Source organism: Carcharodon carcharias, chromosome 1 (genome assembly GCF_017639515.1).
Source record: "Carcharodon carcharias isolate sCarCar2 chromosome 1, sCarCar2.pri, whole genome shotgun sequence".
Taxonomy (NCBI): Eukaryota; Metazoa; Chordata; class Chondrichthyes; order Lamniformes; family Lamnidae; genus Carcharodon; species Carcharodon carcharias.
In genome coordinates, this window is record NC_054467.1 from 92,724,089 (window position 1) to 92,739,106 (window position 15,018).

Consider the following 15,018-nt stretch of genomic DNA (forward strand, 5'->3'; position numbering starts at 1 on the left):
CAACATGTCTCTCTCTTCAGCAATATTCAAATTCTGTACTACCAAGCAAATTGTAGGTAAGAAATATTAAAACCCTCGTTCAAGTTTAGCCTTATATGAGGTGAGAATGAAACTTGTCGCAGTAGTTAACCTTTTTTCTAGATTGGCAACCAGCACCGCTAAAACCAGATGTTCAATCATCTCATTTACTGTTTACCTATCTGTGCACATCTTTGCCTGCAGTGACTGATTTCAAAAGCAATTATTTGGATGTGAAATGCTGTGGTACATGATAAGGCAGTATATAAATGCACCTTTTTCTTTCAATATAACGCCTGTTATCTTTGGTAATTCTCTAATAATGCAGTTTGCATTCCACATTTCACAACAGCAAGCTATAGCACCAGATAACATTTCTAATTAAAATGTGAACACATTCTTTGCAGAACTGAGCTTTTCTAATTTTGATTGCTCATGTTATTATAGTGAAATCTGATACCTTTAACTTGCATTACGGATGAACCTTAAAAAGACAGCTGTGCCGTTTTGGCTGAATTCAAGACAGCAGAATTTTCATGTCACAATCAAGATAATACACTGTTAATTAATATTTTAAAATCAAAATCTAAAGGAAAATACTTACCCTGCTGTGGTAAATATCCAGTCATTGGAGGCTGGCCTGGAACCTGCTGATAGCCAACACTCCCTTGATTGGGTCCAGCAAGACCAACATGCATGCCTACAGGGGAAGGAGGAGGCATTCCAGGAGGCACTGTAGCTGCTGGGACAGCAGACGGCAGACCTTGGGATGTAGGAGATGAAATAGGATGTAAAAGTTGTTGTGGTTGAGATCCTTGGAATGTAGGCCGGAGTGGTGGTCCAGATAGTGGACTGCTTTGGGGGTGTACTTGAGAAGAACCTAATCAGAACAAAAAAGATAAGCATTTTAAAATTTGTAATGTTTCCAGAACACTAACAATGAAATTAGAAAACTGACTGGTGTGAAATGCCACATAATAAATATTCTGCATGTGCTCAGTGACATATCTGAGCAGTAATTAACGAACTGCATTAATATTAAATAAAATTTGTAACGTTTGTAGACCTGTGTTAATCAGAATTACTATAATTCTGATAGTAATGTGAGTCTGCAGAAGCCTTCTTGACCATAGCACCTAACTACTCCTTTCCCTTATTAAATGTGTATTACTTTCACTCATTGGCAAAATTACTTATCCTTAACTCTAAATTTAACACAAGTATTAGAGCCATTGTCAATGATGATTTCAAAACTTGTATATTTAGAGCCCTCCTTTTTTATATAAAGGGAGGGAGACAGAAAGCGGGAAGCTATATGCCAGATAACTTAACATCTGTCATAGGGAAAACATTAGAAGCGGTTATTAAAGTTAGAGCAGGTCACTTGGATAAACTCAAGGTCATCAGGCAGAGTCAACTTGGTTTTGTGAAAGGGAAATCATGTTTAACCAACTTATTGGAGTTCTTTGAGGAAGTAACATGTACTGTGGATAAAGGGTAACCAGTGGATGTACTGTACTTAGATTTCCAAAAGGTATTTGATAAAGTACCACATCAAAGGTTATTGTGGAAAATAAAAGCTCATGGTATAGTGGGTAATACAGTGGCATGGATAGAAGATTGGCTGGCTAACAGGGAGCAGAGAGTAAGCATAAATGGTGTCTTTTTCAGGTTGGCAAGATGTAACGAGTCGTGTGCCACAGGGATCAGTGCTGGGACCTCAACTGTTTATAATTCATATAAATGGCTTGGATGAAGGGATGGAAGGGATAGTTGCCAAATTTGCTGATGACACAAAGATAGATAGAGGTAAGTTGTGAAGAGGACATAAAGGGGCTACTAATAGATAAAGTGAGTAGACAAAGATCTAGCAAATGGAGTACAATGTGGGAAAATGTGAAATTGTCCATTTTGGCTGGAAGAATAAAAGAGAAGCATATTATCTAAATGGTGAGAGATTGCAGAGCTCTGAGGTGCAGAGAGGTCTGGGTGTTCTAGTGCATTCATCACAAAAGACTAGTATGCAGGTACAGCAAGTAATAGAATGTTATCATTTATTGCAAGGGGAATTGAATACAAAAGTAGGGAAGTCATGCTTCACTTGTACAGGGCAGTAGCGAGGCCACATTTGGAGTACTGTATACAGTACTGGTCACCTTATTTAAAGAATGCTGGAGTCATAGAGGTCTACAGCACAGAAAAAGGCCCTTCGGCCCATCGAATCAGCACAAGTCAAACAAGTACCTAACTATTCTAATCCCATTTTCCAGCACTAGGCCCATAGCCTTGTATGTCATGGCATCGCAAGTGCACATCCAAATACTTCTTAAATGTTATGAGGACCACATTGATAAATGTGTTGAAAGCAACTCAGTGAAGGTTTACCAGACTAATACCTGGAATGGGTGGGTTGTCTTATGAGGAAGGGTTGGACAAACTAGGTTTGTATCCGCAGCAGTTTAGAAGAAACATTAATTGAAACATATAATATCCTGGGGGTCTTGACAAGGCGGATGTGGAGAGGATGTTTCCTCTTGTGGGAGAATCAAGAATTGGGGTCACTTTTTAAAATAAGAGGTTGCCCATTTAAAACAGAGGTAAGGCAAAAATTTTTGACTCGGAGGGTCACGAGCCTTTGGAACTTTCTTCCTAAAAAGGTGGTGGAAGCAGAGGGTAGAATTATCCCCCCCCCCACCGTTGTGGGGGGGGGGGGTGGTTGTGCAGGGGAGGGTGCGGAAAATATCCCCCGAACTCCGCCCCGATCAGGCCCATGCTGCCGTTTTATGTGGGTGGGCCAATTAAGGCCCACCTAGCATGACGTGCACCCGGAAGCGCTGTGCACCCCCTGTGCGGGTGGGGGGGTGGTCCCAGGGTCGGGAGCATGCTCTTTCATGTGAAAAGGCGCAGAAATCTCCGAGGCACAGAGCTACCTCAGGGAAATTAGTTTTAAGTTTTAACAGTCCAATAAAGTGTTGAAAAAACTTCAATGACACGTCTCCTCATGTGAAACTGTCACATGAGTTGGGACATGTGCATTAATTTCAACAATATTTTTTGAGGAAATTTAAAAATCAGTCATGAAACCTCTGCTGCCACTGATTTCAGTTAGTAGCTTTATGATGGAGAACATCTTCAGTGAGCAGGCCAGGCGGGAGGGCAGGTCGACAGGGCAGTTGGCCCTGAGGTTCTCCGATGAGTACCTCGCTGCCCTCCTTGAGGAAGTGGCAGCAAGCTGCAATATCCTGGTCCCAAGGGACGGGAGGAGGACACCCTCCCCCACCTAAAAAAACATGCTTGGGAGGTGGTGGCAGAAAGGGTCAGCTCCCATGGTGTGGTGAGACGCACCTGGGTGTAGTGCAGCAAGTGGTTTAATGACCTCCTGCAACTGGGAAGGGTGATTACCATGTTGGCATGGGTCGCTTAGCTCAGCGGTTATGTTGGCCCCCACCCCCTGGCTGGGCCAGCATTTATTGCCCATCCCTAGTTGTCCATGAGAGGGTGGTGGTTAGCTGCCTTCTGGAACCACTGCATATGGTGCAGGGCTGTTAGGGGTCGAGTACCAGGATTTGGACCCAGCAGCAGTGAAGGAGTGGTGAAACATTTCCAAGTCAGGATGCTGAGTGACTTGGAGGGGAGGTTCCAGGTGGCGGTGTTCCCCTCTATCAGCTGCCATTGTCCTTCTAGGTGGTAGTGGTCATGGGTTTGGAAGGTCTTAGATTATGAGTGGCAAATGTCACGGAGGCAGCATCTCGGCAAGGGGGTCAGCCCTGGCAGCTTGGAATGAGTGAATTGTGGCTCCATGGTCACGAATCAGATGAGTCCTGCAAGGTTTTCCTCAGGTAGGGGTGGCAAGGCTGCAATGGCAATGAATGTAAAGGGTGGGCTAATCAATGTTCCTCTCTCCTTGCAGGAGAAGACAGCACACAATAATGCTGAGCGTCTGCGGACTGGCGGAGGGTAACTCCACCTTCTGATCATTACCAGATACGAGCAGGAGGCATTGGAGCTGGAAAGGCGCCATGTATCCAAGTCAACCAGCCATGGTGAGGTTGGGGTGCCGCTGGGAGGTAAGAGTGCCATGCACTAAGGTCACAATGTCTGTCAGTGCAAACATTCCACTGTTGACTGTATAATGATTTCAGCCTCCAACAGGGGATCCCCATTGATAATGGAAGGAGGAGTGCATCCTGATCCAGGTGCCAGGCATGCATATTAACAGTGTAATGACTTTAACTAACCAAATGTCCTTGTTCTTCCTTTCAGCCTCACCAGAGTACGCCCGGACTCAGGAGGCTGAGGGACTGCCGCTAACCCCTAAGGGCACAAAAGACAACGCATCAGCGTCACACCCTCTCAGCCAGGCAGGCACTAGTGCAGATACCAGCACCTTGGTGGGAAGAAGATCATTGGCTAGTATCTCGGTGCACAGTGGTGAGGACACATCACACTTGCTTGAGGTGCAGGCGGAGGCAGAGAGTGCCCAGGGCGCCGGTAGTCGAAGGAATGCTGGGGACCAGGAACATGTTCAGTCAGTGGCTAATGATGTGCCTCTGGGAGTTGTCCCTGAGGCAGCAGAGGCTGTAAGTCCAGCAGGGTGTGCAGAGGGATCTGCCGGAGATACGTGAGGGAATGCATGCCATGGTCTCCATTGTGTAGGAGTCCATGTGGAGCATGAGCAACACAATGACCCTCATGGCCAAGCGCACTGCCTCCTCCATGGAGAGAGTGGCAACTCTCATGGAGAGGCTCCTCCAGGAGAACAATTAGGGCTTCCTGGGCATATGCTCGGACCTGCAAGTCCTCACACTGGCGAGCAGTGTCAATTTGGCAGATGTATTGGGCACCCAGTATTCCAGCTAGCTGCCCATCCATCAGTGGTGAGCAGGGAGGTCCAATGCGACCTCGCATTGGAACACGAGCTGCCTGTCATCTCTGCAGGCTCATCTTATGGAGTTTCGGATGACGGCAGCAGCTCCTCCTCTGCCAGTGACAGTAGCATCTGATGAGGCTGCGATGACTGGGGAGGTGCCAGCCATGCCAATGACTGTGCCCTCCCAGACGGGGCCAGCACAGGCTCCATGGGCTGGAGAACGCCCGTCAAGATCATCAAGGCCAACAGGACAGCAGAGTGAGCAGGCTGTTTCCAATGCCACTGCCAGTGAGGGGGAAGCACCTAAATATAGCACCCGCAAATGTAAACATAAATCACCTTAGGCACAACATGGGCTTATAACTGGTGGTTTTCTTTCGCCCCACTTTTAAGTTGGTGAGTTGTTCAACACCTTTTAATTTACTTTGATTCCTGTATGCCAAGCTGCAAATCATTAAATGTTTTGGTTCTCAACAAGCCTCTAGGTGCTTTATTAGTTCTGCAGGTGAAGGGGAACCCATGATTTAATGAGTGACTTTTTTGTCATTGAGCTTTATTGAAATGGCACATAGTGCATGTTGTTCACCAAGCAAAAGTTGCTCTCAGGTATCAAGTATGGAGCCTGCAGCCCTGGCATGTGTTGGTGGTTCATATTTGGTAGGCTAGCTGAAGGAGCGTTGGATCAAAGCCTCTGGGTGTACCTGCCTCCCTGGAGGTTGCCCAGGTCAGTGTCTATCCCCTCAGCGTTCTCCTGAGCATGCTCGTCCTTGGACTCACTACTGGACTCATTGTCTGCTGCTGGAGCAGCTGCGTCAACATCTTCTTCCTCCACAGCATCCCCCATTTCCAGCGCCAGATTGTGGAGAGTGCAGCACACAACCACTATGACCAAGACACGATCTGGGGGGTAATGGAGTGCACCCTCTGAACGGTCCAGGCATTAGAAACGCATCTTGAGAAGACCGATGACTCTCTCTGCCACAGCCATTGTGGAGGCGTGGCTCCTATTGTACCGCTGCTCGGCCTCTGATCTTGGATGTCGGAGAGGCGTCATGAGCCACCTTTTGAGGGGATAGCCCTTGTCGCCCACCAGCCATCCATCCAGCCGGCTGGAGCACTGAAGAGCCTCGGTAACTGGGCATGTCTCAGGATGCACAGGTCATGGAAACTGCCTGGGTACCATGCATAGATTTGCAGAATCTGCATCCTGTGGGCACACATTATCTGCACGTTCATGGAGTGGAAGCCCTTTCTGTTGATGAAGGCTCCCAGCTCACCAGCTGTCGCCCTGATAGTCACATGTGTGCAATCGATGGCACCCTGGACGCAGGGGAGCCCAGCAAATGAAGCAAAACCTCTGGCTCGCTCTGCCTGGCTGGCCTCGTCTGTGCGGTAGTGAATGAAAGTCAATGTACTCCTGAACAGAGCATCTGTCACCAGCTTGACACAACTGTGGACAGCTGACTGGGAGGCTCCAGTAAGATCACCCACTGACCCCTGGAAGGAGCCGGAGGCGTAGAAGTTGAGGGCAACCGTGACCTTCAGTGCCGCTGGCATGGGGTATCCACCCACATAGTTGAAGCTGATCTCAGGGCCGATCATCTGACAGATGGAGGTCACTGTCTCCCTTGAGAGATGGTGCGCGGTGACATCGGGACGCATGCCTAACATCATTGCGCATCATTTTACACGTTGGTGTGTCGGGCCCGCACACCAACCCCCACCCCCACCCCATGCAACCCGCCCCCCCCCGCCACCAACCCCCACCCCCACCCTGCGCACCCCCCCCCCCCCACCCCCACACCAACCCCCACCCTACCCCAGCCCCCCCCACAACCCGGACTGAAAAATTTCATGTTTCTAACTCTGATTTTGATGATTTTTCCTTGCACACAAAAGTCACTTTCTCTGAAATAAAAACTGAGTTCTGGAAAAACTCAGCTGATCTGGCAGCATCTGTGGAGAGAGGAACATAATTATTATTGCGAATCCAATATAACTCTTCTTTCAGTTTTTATTTCAAATCTCCAGCATCAGCAGTATTTTGCTTTCACTTTTTCTGAAGTTCTATTTTCAGCAATTTCATCCATTTGTATGTTATAAGGGAAATTATTAAATATACGTTTAAATTACATGAATTCCAGAGGAGTAAATTATCTGTTTGATGCACAAAGTGAAAACAAAGGCGAGCAATCAAAGAGATACTGAGCTGCCAACATGATGTTAACAAAGTGCTCAACACACTTTATTAAGACCTCAAGTGTCCTAGGATCACTGCAAGAATCTAAGAGGAGTTTGCCTTTGATTTTTTTTATAAGCAGCAAGACAGAGTTAAATTCATCAATGCACTATGTCCCTCAGGAAATCTTACATTTCACATGGATGTGAGGTCACATGCAGTTTAAAAATGTCAATTTCTTCAACCTCCACTCTAATGCCCTTTTAGCCTCATGGTTCAAAAGGATGAAGAAATTGTAAGGTGAGAGCATCAACAAGGACAACTGCAGAGAAACCATCTAGAACCTGAAACCTTTGGAACATAAAAACATGAGTAAATCTCTCATTTCCTATCTTTCTCTCTCTCTCTCCCTCCCTACATACCTAAATATTCAACTGGTTTAAATTACTTCATTTAAAAAAAACTTACCATGATCACTTATTTGCATGGCACCAAGCTGACTGGTGACTTGCTGTGTGAATAAAGGTGGTGCAGTATTCTGGTAATTTGACAGTGAGTTGGAACCATGGGATTGAAGCGGCGCTGTCTGACCACTGCATGGAGGAGGAGCTGCATAGCTGGAAATGAATAAATAATGAAATAATAATAAGATAATCACTACTAAGGCACCTCCAGCTTTCAATTTTTTCTTCAATATTGGACAGTTCATTTGGAAATCTAACTTATTTTTTGGTGTGTGGTATACTTTTCAACCAAGTGGAACCCACTACAGTAACAAACCCTGCACTCTGCAAGACATAATAGTCATGCAGTTTAGAAAAGACTGGGTGGTGATGGGGTTGGGAGGGTGCCATTGAAGTCAACTAATTGTGTCATAAAACTTCTAGGAATGTGTCTAACCAGAGTTGGAAACATTAGTGTACAGGCACTTCTCTTCTGCCATCACTGCGTAAGGAAACTGGTGGTGCAAATTTAAAAGGAATGCAGCAGGCTTTGGTCATTCTCTTAAGGCATAAGCTGGGTTTATTTCATTTTACCAGAACAAAGTACTGCATATCTGCCAGTGTAAAATGGTATTTTGCACATCTTAAAACGTGTGTTTTGGCAAATACCTTGGCATCTGGTTTCCAGGATTATATATTCCATTCTGGAGGTGAGTTTGACCAAACGGGCTTGGAGCAGGTGTTGGATGACCAGCAGAAACTGAAGGTACATGAGGTGAGGGTACTGGTTTTAAAAGCCCTGAAAAGAAAATAGATCTATTAACCATAAGTCTATACTTAGATAATTAATCCCTTTTGAGGACAGTAGCAATGTACAAAAATAAATGCCTGTAAAAAGTATCTCCAACATAAAACATGTTCCCACAAATATGAAAATTGGAACGGTTCTCTGTTTGTACATTCCTTCAATTCTACTGTCTGCAATACAATCTACTCCTGACATTTCAAATTCATTTCTGTATTATAAAGAATTGAACTTTGTTTTATTCATTCATGGGATGCGGCCATCGCTGGCAGAGAGTCTGGAGTCACATGCAGGCCAGGCCAAGTATCCTTTCCTAAAGGATATTAGTGAACCAGATGGGATTTTATGACTATGAGCAATTTTAATTCCAGAATTTTACTGAATTCAAATTTCACCATCTGCTGTGGTGGGATTCAAACCTGGGTCCCCAGAACATTACCCTGGGTCTCTGGAATACTAGTCCAGTGACAATACTACTATGCCACCGCCTCCTCAATTTAAATTAGGTAATTTTGTTTACGAGTAGACTCTTAACATTTGACCTAAAAAAATAAATATTTAGAATTTATGCTCAAATTACATTGATTTCCTGACAGAACGTCAATGCAATGGAACCATCCAGTTTTACTGAAAGAGTTCTTACACGTGTCCTCATTCTGCAGGCTCGGTTGAGAGCCGAGACTCAAAAAAGGATTATCTCAGCAGGGAGTTCTGTTTTGACAACTGGAAAGAACTCTTGACTTAGTTTGAGTGACATATTTAAGTGGTTATAATAAGATGTTCTTTCTGTGATCCCTTTTGTCAATGTCGCAATATATATTTGCACAGGGTTAAGAGGTTTGACATGTTTGAAGCCTGTTATTGGGTATTTAATTGTCTTTGATTAACACTTTTATAGGATTAGAGGAACAGCAGTTTTTTTTTCCAAGAAAGACTTGTGGAATGGTGTTTTTTTTCTGAGCAGTTGCACATATAACATTGTTACCATATGGCTCATTAGTTCTGCGCACAGTGTATACTCGGTGACTGGATATGGAAGGGCCATGAGTTGGCATGGAGGGTGTGAGGAGCCATGGTACGGGGCATGAATTGGCACTAACTTGGAATTGAAGCATCATGGGGGGCACAGGTAAGACCTTTTGAACTTCCCTTTCAAAAGTTTCCCGAATCCCGACTATGGTTCACAACTCCTCTGAGGAGCTATGAACTACAAGTCATCCAAAAGCTAGCCCGACTCCATGAAAATTGTGGGGGGTGGATAGGAGATGCCTACCTCTGCAATGGAGACAACGAGGTCAGGAGTGCAGTGTGCAGGGTCGCTACCCGCACACTTATCCCGTACCAGTGAAAATTGAGGGTGCCACAAATGAGGGCGGGAATCTTGGAATCAGGTCCCACTCCCATTTCTAACTGGTTCCAGAGTCAATCTGACTCAGCAAAAATCAGGTGCTAGTGCTTAATCTGGACTGCCAAACATGCTACTCTTCAGATAATCCAAGGTAATTCACCCTTAGCCTAAAAACCCTCAATGGGTGAATTCTAAAATGCCAGTTCTTCTGCTCTAGGACCCATTGTTTTGGTATTCCTCCTCAGGGGAGCAACAGATATAGCTTTCTCATGAGACATGATACTAAATGGCAATAAAGTGGATGAAAATTGTTTTTGATTCTGGATACAATCAGAGCAGCAACTCAGGTTTAAAGACAGCAATAAACAACCCCTTACTAATGAGCTAAAATTGCAGATTCGGAATTTCCTCTTGATCAACTGAAACAACCAGTAAAGGTGAAACTGGTGAGATTTTTGGTGGGGATTTCCACCTCTTTCAATTACATAGCAATGGAAGGGAGGAGTGGAAAAAATTCCTATTGGAATTCCTCAAATTAAAAAAAAAGGTGCAGAACTCCAGCAGAACCAGACCCCTCCCAAAATTCTGGCCTCCTACTCCTGCACTTCCCCCACCCAATCCTCCAGGCTCAGGCTCAGGAATTTCAGATCCTGGGTGTCACATTGTTGCTAGCTTGTCTCTTGAAGGGTATGATGGGGTGGGGGTGGGGAAGGGATAATTTAAAATTTCTTTCCAGAAGTATTGCTTCATATGCATTACCTGCTTGAGCTGCAGAATAAGGTTGACCTGTTCCACCATAGTGAGCGTAATGAGGCTGCGAACCAAAGCCAGTCGAATATCCTCCCAATCCAGGTTTAGCTTGAGAATAAGGTGGTGTTGCAACATAGCCTTGTTGACTCATTTTTGATTAGAATATGATCATGCCTTAAATTACCCAATTTCTTGAGAAGCCTAGTTGGGAGGGTGGAAAAGTACAAAATTATATTCATAGATCACAAATCCTGTCACCCTTGCTTTCACAGCTGATGTCACTGACGCAGAATTTGGTAATACGAATAATGTAATTTACAACTGGCTCTAGCCATATCACTGCTGAAAGGCTTTCTTCTCAACACTTTTCCTTATATAAAGGGCTTGATGACAATTTTCAAAATGGATTGAGGTCATCTACAAAACAAAACTTGGTTCTTTCTTTGCCATGTTTGGGTTAGCAGAACTCATGTCAACATAAAAAAAAAATCAAGGCCCAACTGATTCTTACGGATTTCCATTATATCTTCTGTCGATCCAGATGACAGAAAATATCAACCCATTAAACTAGATGTTAAACTAACATAATGGATTTTCCTATAACTAAAATGATGCATAGAAGTAAAAAGACATTGGTAAAACATTACAAAGCATAATGCTTACTTGACAGAAATGGTACTAATTTACAAGCAGTTAATAACACTCAAAAACAAACCATCTGTAACAACAATATACAATTTTGAGAATATAACAATATCCTATGGTGCATCATAGTGGCATAATTAGACAAATGGACACCATGACATGGAACATATGAATTAGGAACAGGAGTAGGCTATTTAGCACCTTGAGCCTGCTTCACCATTCAATAAGGTCATGGCTGATCCGATTGTGAGCTTAACTCCACATACCTGCCTACCCCCAATAACTCTGACTCCTTTGTTAGGCAAGAATCTATCTACCCCTTCCAAAAAATGTTCAATGACCCTGCCTCCACCATACTCTGGGGGAGTTCCAAAGTTTCACAATCCTCAGAGAAAAGATTTTTTTCTCATCTCCGCCTTAAATGGGACCCTTATTTTTAAACTGCATTCCCAAGTTCTGGTCTCTCCCACAAGGGGAAAACATCCTTTCAGCAGCTACCTTGTCAAGTCCTCTCAGGATCTTATATGTTTCAATAAGATCACATCTCAATCTTCTAAAGTCCAATGGATACATGCCACAGCCCGTCCAACCTTTCCTCATAAGATAACCACCATCCCCCCATCCCAGGTGTCATTGAGTGAACCTTCTCGGAACTGCTTCTAACACATTTATAACATTTCTTAAATAAGGAGACCAACACTGTACACCCTACTCCAGATGTGGTCTGACCATCATCCTGTACAACTGTAGCAAAATGTCCCTACCTTTATATTCCGTTCCCCTTGCAATAAATGACAACATTCAATTTGCAAGGCATTAGGAGGCATGACTAAATGCTTAGGCAAAGTTTAAAGAATTCCATAAAGAGAGAGATAGGTAGTGAGATGGAAGAGCCAAGAGCTTGGAGTCTAGACAGTTTAGCAAAGCTGTTAGTGGTGGTGTGAAAACTGGAACAGTGAGGACGGAGGAGGGTTGTAAATGTTATGAAGGGCCTGGAGAGGGTGTATAGGGAGCAGCTGTTCCCCGTAGTTGAAGGGTCAGTCATGAGGGGACATAATCTCAAGGTGCGGGGCAGGAGGTTTAGGGGGGGATGTGAGGAAAAACTTTTTTTACCCAGAGAGTGGTGACGGTCTGGAATGCGCTGCCTGGGAGGGTGGTGGAGGCAGGTTGCCTCACATCCTTCAAAAAGTACTGGATGAGCACTTGACATGTCATAACATTCAAGGCTATGGGCCAACTGCTGGTAAATGGGATTAGGTAGGCAGGTCAGGTGTTTCTCACGTGTTGGTGCAGACTCAATGGACTCTTCTGCACTGTGTGATTCTGTGACAGAAGAGCTCAGGCAGGGCCAGAGGTGATGCTACTGACATGAGAGTAGGTGGGTCTTTGCAATGGAGAATACATGAGGTCAGAAAGTCAGCTCAGGGTTGAATAGACTTCACAGACTGTTATTTGTCTAGTTCAACCTGAGTGTGTAGGATGGTGCACCATGACAAACTAAATAGTTTGGCACTAGTATAGAGTGTGATGGGATAGTTAACATATAATGTGAAGGAACAAAATGAGTACATGCAATGGAGCACAAAGAATTAGTTGAACTTGGTTGATAGGGAGATTAAGATAAAACAAAACAAGGACAGCTGGTGTAAAGGGACACGTAACTTTAAGTATAATCAAATAGAATAGGTGTGTTAGACTGAGCTGGAATCGTTGTCAGATCATCTTAGAATTAGGTTTCAATAAATCCTAAGAAGAACCATGAGAAGAAACAGCGTTAGTGAAGTAAATAACATTACATAGAAAATGAGAGATAAATTCAATAAACAGGAAAAAGTTTGCAGGATTCAGCAAACTTGAAGGCTAATATAGAAAAGAATATCGCACAAGACTGCATCAAAACCAGTCACTTGACATCTGCTGAGCCTGTACTGTAGTGTTCAATGGTTTGTTTCATCTATGTTTGATTATGTTAGTCTGGTACACTGATCCTTGTACACTTGCTTGATTGTTTAAACCTGTGTGTGAAACTAGAAGGTTAAGTACTGATACCAGATTAAGAATGTTCTGGAAAGGATCTAGAATCTAACAAATACAATGGGCTGTATTTTGAGTGTCCCCAACAGCTGTTTTTTGGGCAGGGGGGCATATAAAAAAGGACAGGTGCCCAGTGCATCATCTTCCTGCCCAGCCCAAGCTCACCTCCATAATATGATTGTTGGGTGGGGGGGGGGTGTGGTAATGGGTGGGTGCCAAAATCGGCAGCCCGCCCACCATATTCAAATAAATAATCAAGGGTCAATTAGGTTTGTTGTCGAGCCAATTTACCCTAATAATATGCTACCCACGCCATAAAATGTTTGGCTTGGACAGGAACAGGCAGCCTAATTTTTTTTAAAGTCCTTCAAAGGACAGGGAAGAAGTGGTGGGGGGGTGGTGTTCACTCTTCAGGTGATGCCCTTTGCCAATCGTGGGGCCCTCCCTTCCTGTAAAGAGGCTTCAAGGTGATTTAGACAAGTTGAGTAAGTGGGTAAACACATGGCAAATGCAGTATAACATAGCTAAGTGTGAAGTTATCCACTTCAGTAAGAAAAATAGAATGGAAGAGTATTATTTAAATGGTAATAGAATGGGAAATATTGAAGAATAAAGGGACCTGGGGGTCCTTGTACATCAGTCACTGAAAGCAAGCATGCAGGTGTATCAAGCAGTTAGGAAGACAAATGGTGTGTTGGCCTTCATTGCAAGATGATTTGAGTACAGGAGCAAAGACATCTTACTGCAGCTGTACAAGGCCTTTGAGATCATACCTGCAGTATTGTGTGCAATTCTGATCTCCTTACCTAAAAACGAATATGCTTGCCATGGAGGGAGTGCAGCGAAAGTTTACCAGACTGATTCCTGGGATGGCAGGATTGTCATATGAGGAGAGGTTGGGTTGACTAGGCTTGTATTCACTGGAGTTTAGAAGAATGAGAGGGGATCTCATTGAAACATATAAAATTCTGACAGGGCTGGACAACCTGGATGCAGGGAGGATGTTTCCTCTGTCTGGGGGAATCTAGAACAAGGGGTCAGAGTCTCAGGATATGGGATAGGCAATTTAGGACTGGGATTAGGAGAAACTTCTTCACTCAGAGGGTGGTAAACCTGTGGAATTCTCTACCACAGAAGGCTGTGGAAGCCAAGTCACTGAATATATTTCGGAAGGAAACATATAGATTTCTAGACTCTAAAGGCATAAAGGGCTATAGGGGAGAGAGCAGGAGCACGGTGTTGAGATAAAAGATCAGTTATGGTCATACTAAATGGCAGAGCAGGCCCAAAGGGCCTACTCCTGCTCCTATTTTCTATGTTTATGTTTCCTCGCCACCCGGCTGCAGCCTTAAACCCACCACATCACCGCCCTCCTCTCTGACCTACCCCAACCTCGCTGCCCAGGACCCCAGGCTTACCCCCTCCAGGGATCCATGGGCCTTCTTCCTTTGTTCTGGCAGCTTCCATTGACAAGTTTTTGGAGTTGCCAGGATTGATGGAGCTACTGACAGAGAGCTGGCCCTCGTTTAGCTGCCCTGCAGCACTTTATGGCTACGAGGCGGGACAGTGTGGACCATATCAGCTCCATGTTGACTTTTCTTCCGGGGCAGTGGCGGGGCAGGGGGTCTTGGGTCTGGATGGAGAGCCATCCTTGCCTCAAAACCCTGGAACTCCCTTCCTAACAACTCTTGTGGGTGTACCTACATCACATGGACGGCAGTGGTTCAAGAAGGCAGCTGACCACCACCTTCTCAAGGGCCACTAGGGATGGGCAATAAATGCTGGCCCAGCCAGCAAAGCCCACATCCCATGAATGAATTAAAAAAAAATATTCAGCCCAACGTAAGTTCTGGGATGTTTTAAGAGTCATCACTGCATTGTTCTGAGATAATTCAGTCATCTAAGATATACAGCAACCCAACAGAA

At 44.6% G+C, this 15,018-nt stretch overlaps 1 protein-coding gene across 1 annotated transcript in view; it reads right to left on the minus strand.

The window, feature by feature from the left end:
- sec24d (SEC24 homolog D, COPII coat complex component) overlaps positions 1–15,018 on the minus strand; it is a 250,364-nt gene that overhangs the window by 215,509 nt on the left and 19,837 nt on the right. The window contains exons 2-5 of the mRNA XM_041185982.1: positions 10,423–10,614; positions 8,180–8,309; positions 7,536–7,684; positions 623–898 (exon numbers count right to left, since the gene is read on the minus strand). Coding sequence (XP_041041916.1) covers positions 623–898; positions 7,536–7,684; positions 8,180–8,309; positions 10,423–10,564 — 697 coding nt within the window. The 5' untranslated portion in view covers positions 10,565–10,614. The remainder of the gene's footprint in view (positions 1–622; positions 899–7,535; positions 7,685–8,179; positions 8,310–10,422; positions 10,615–15,018) is intronic.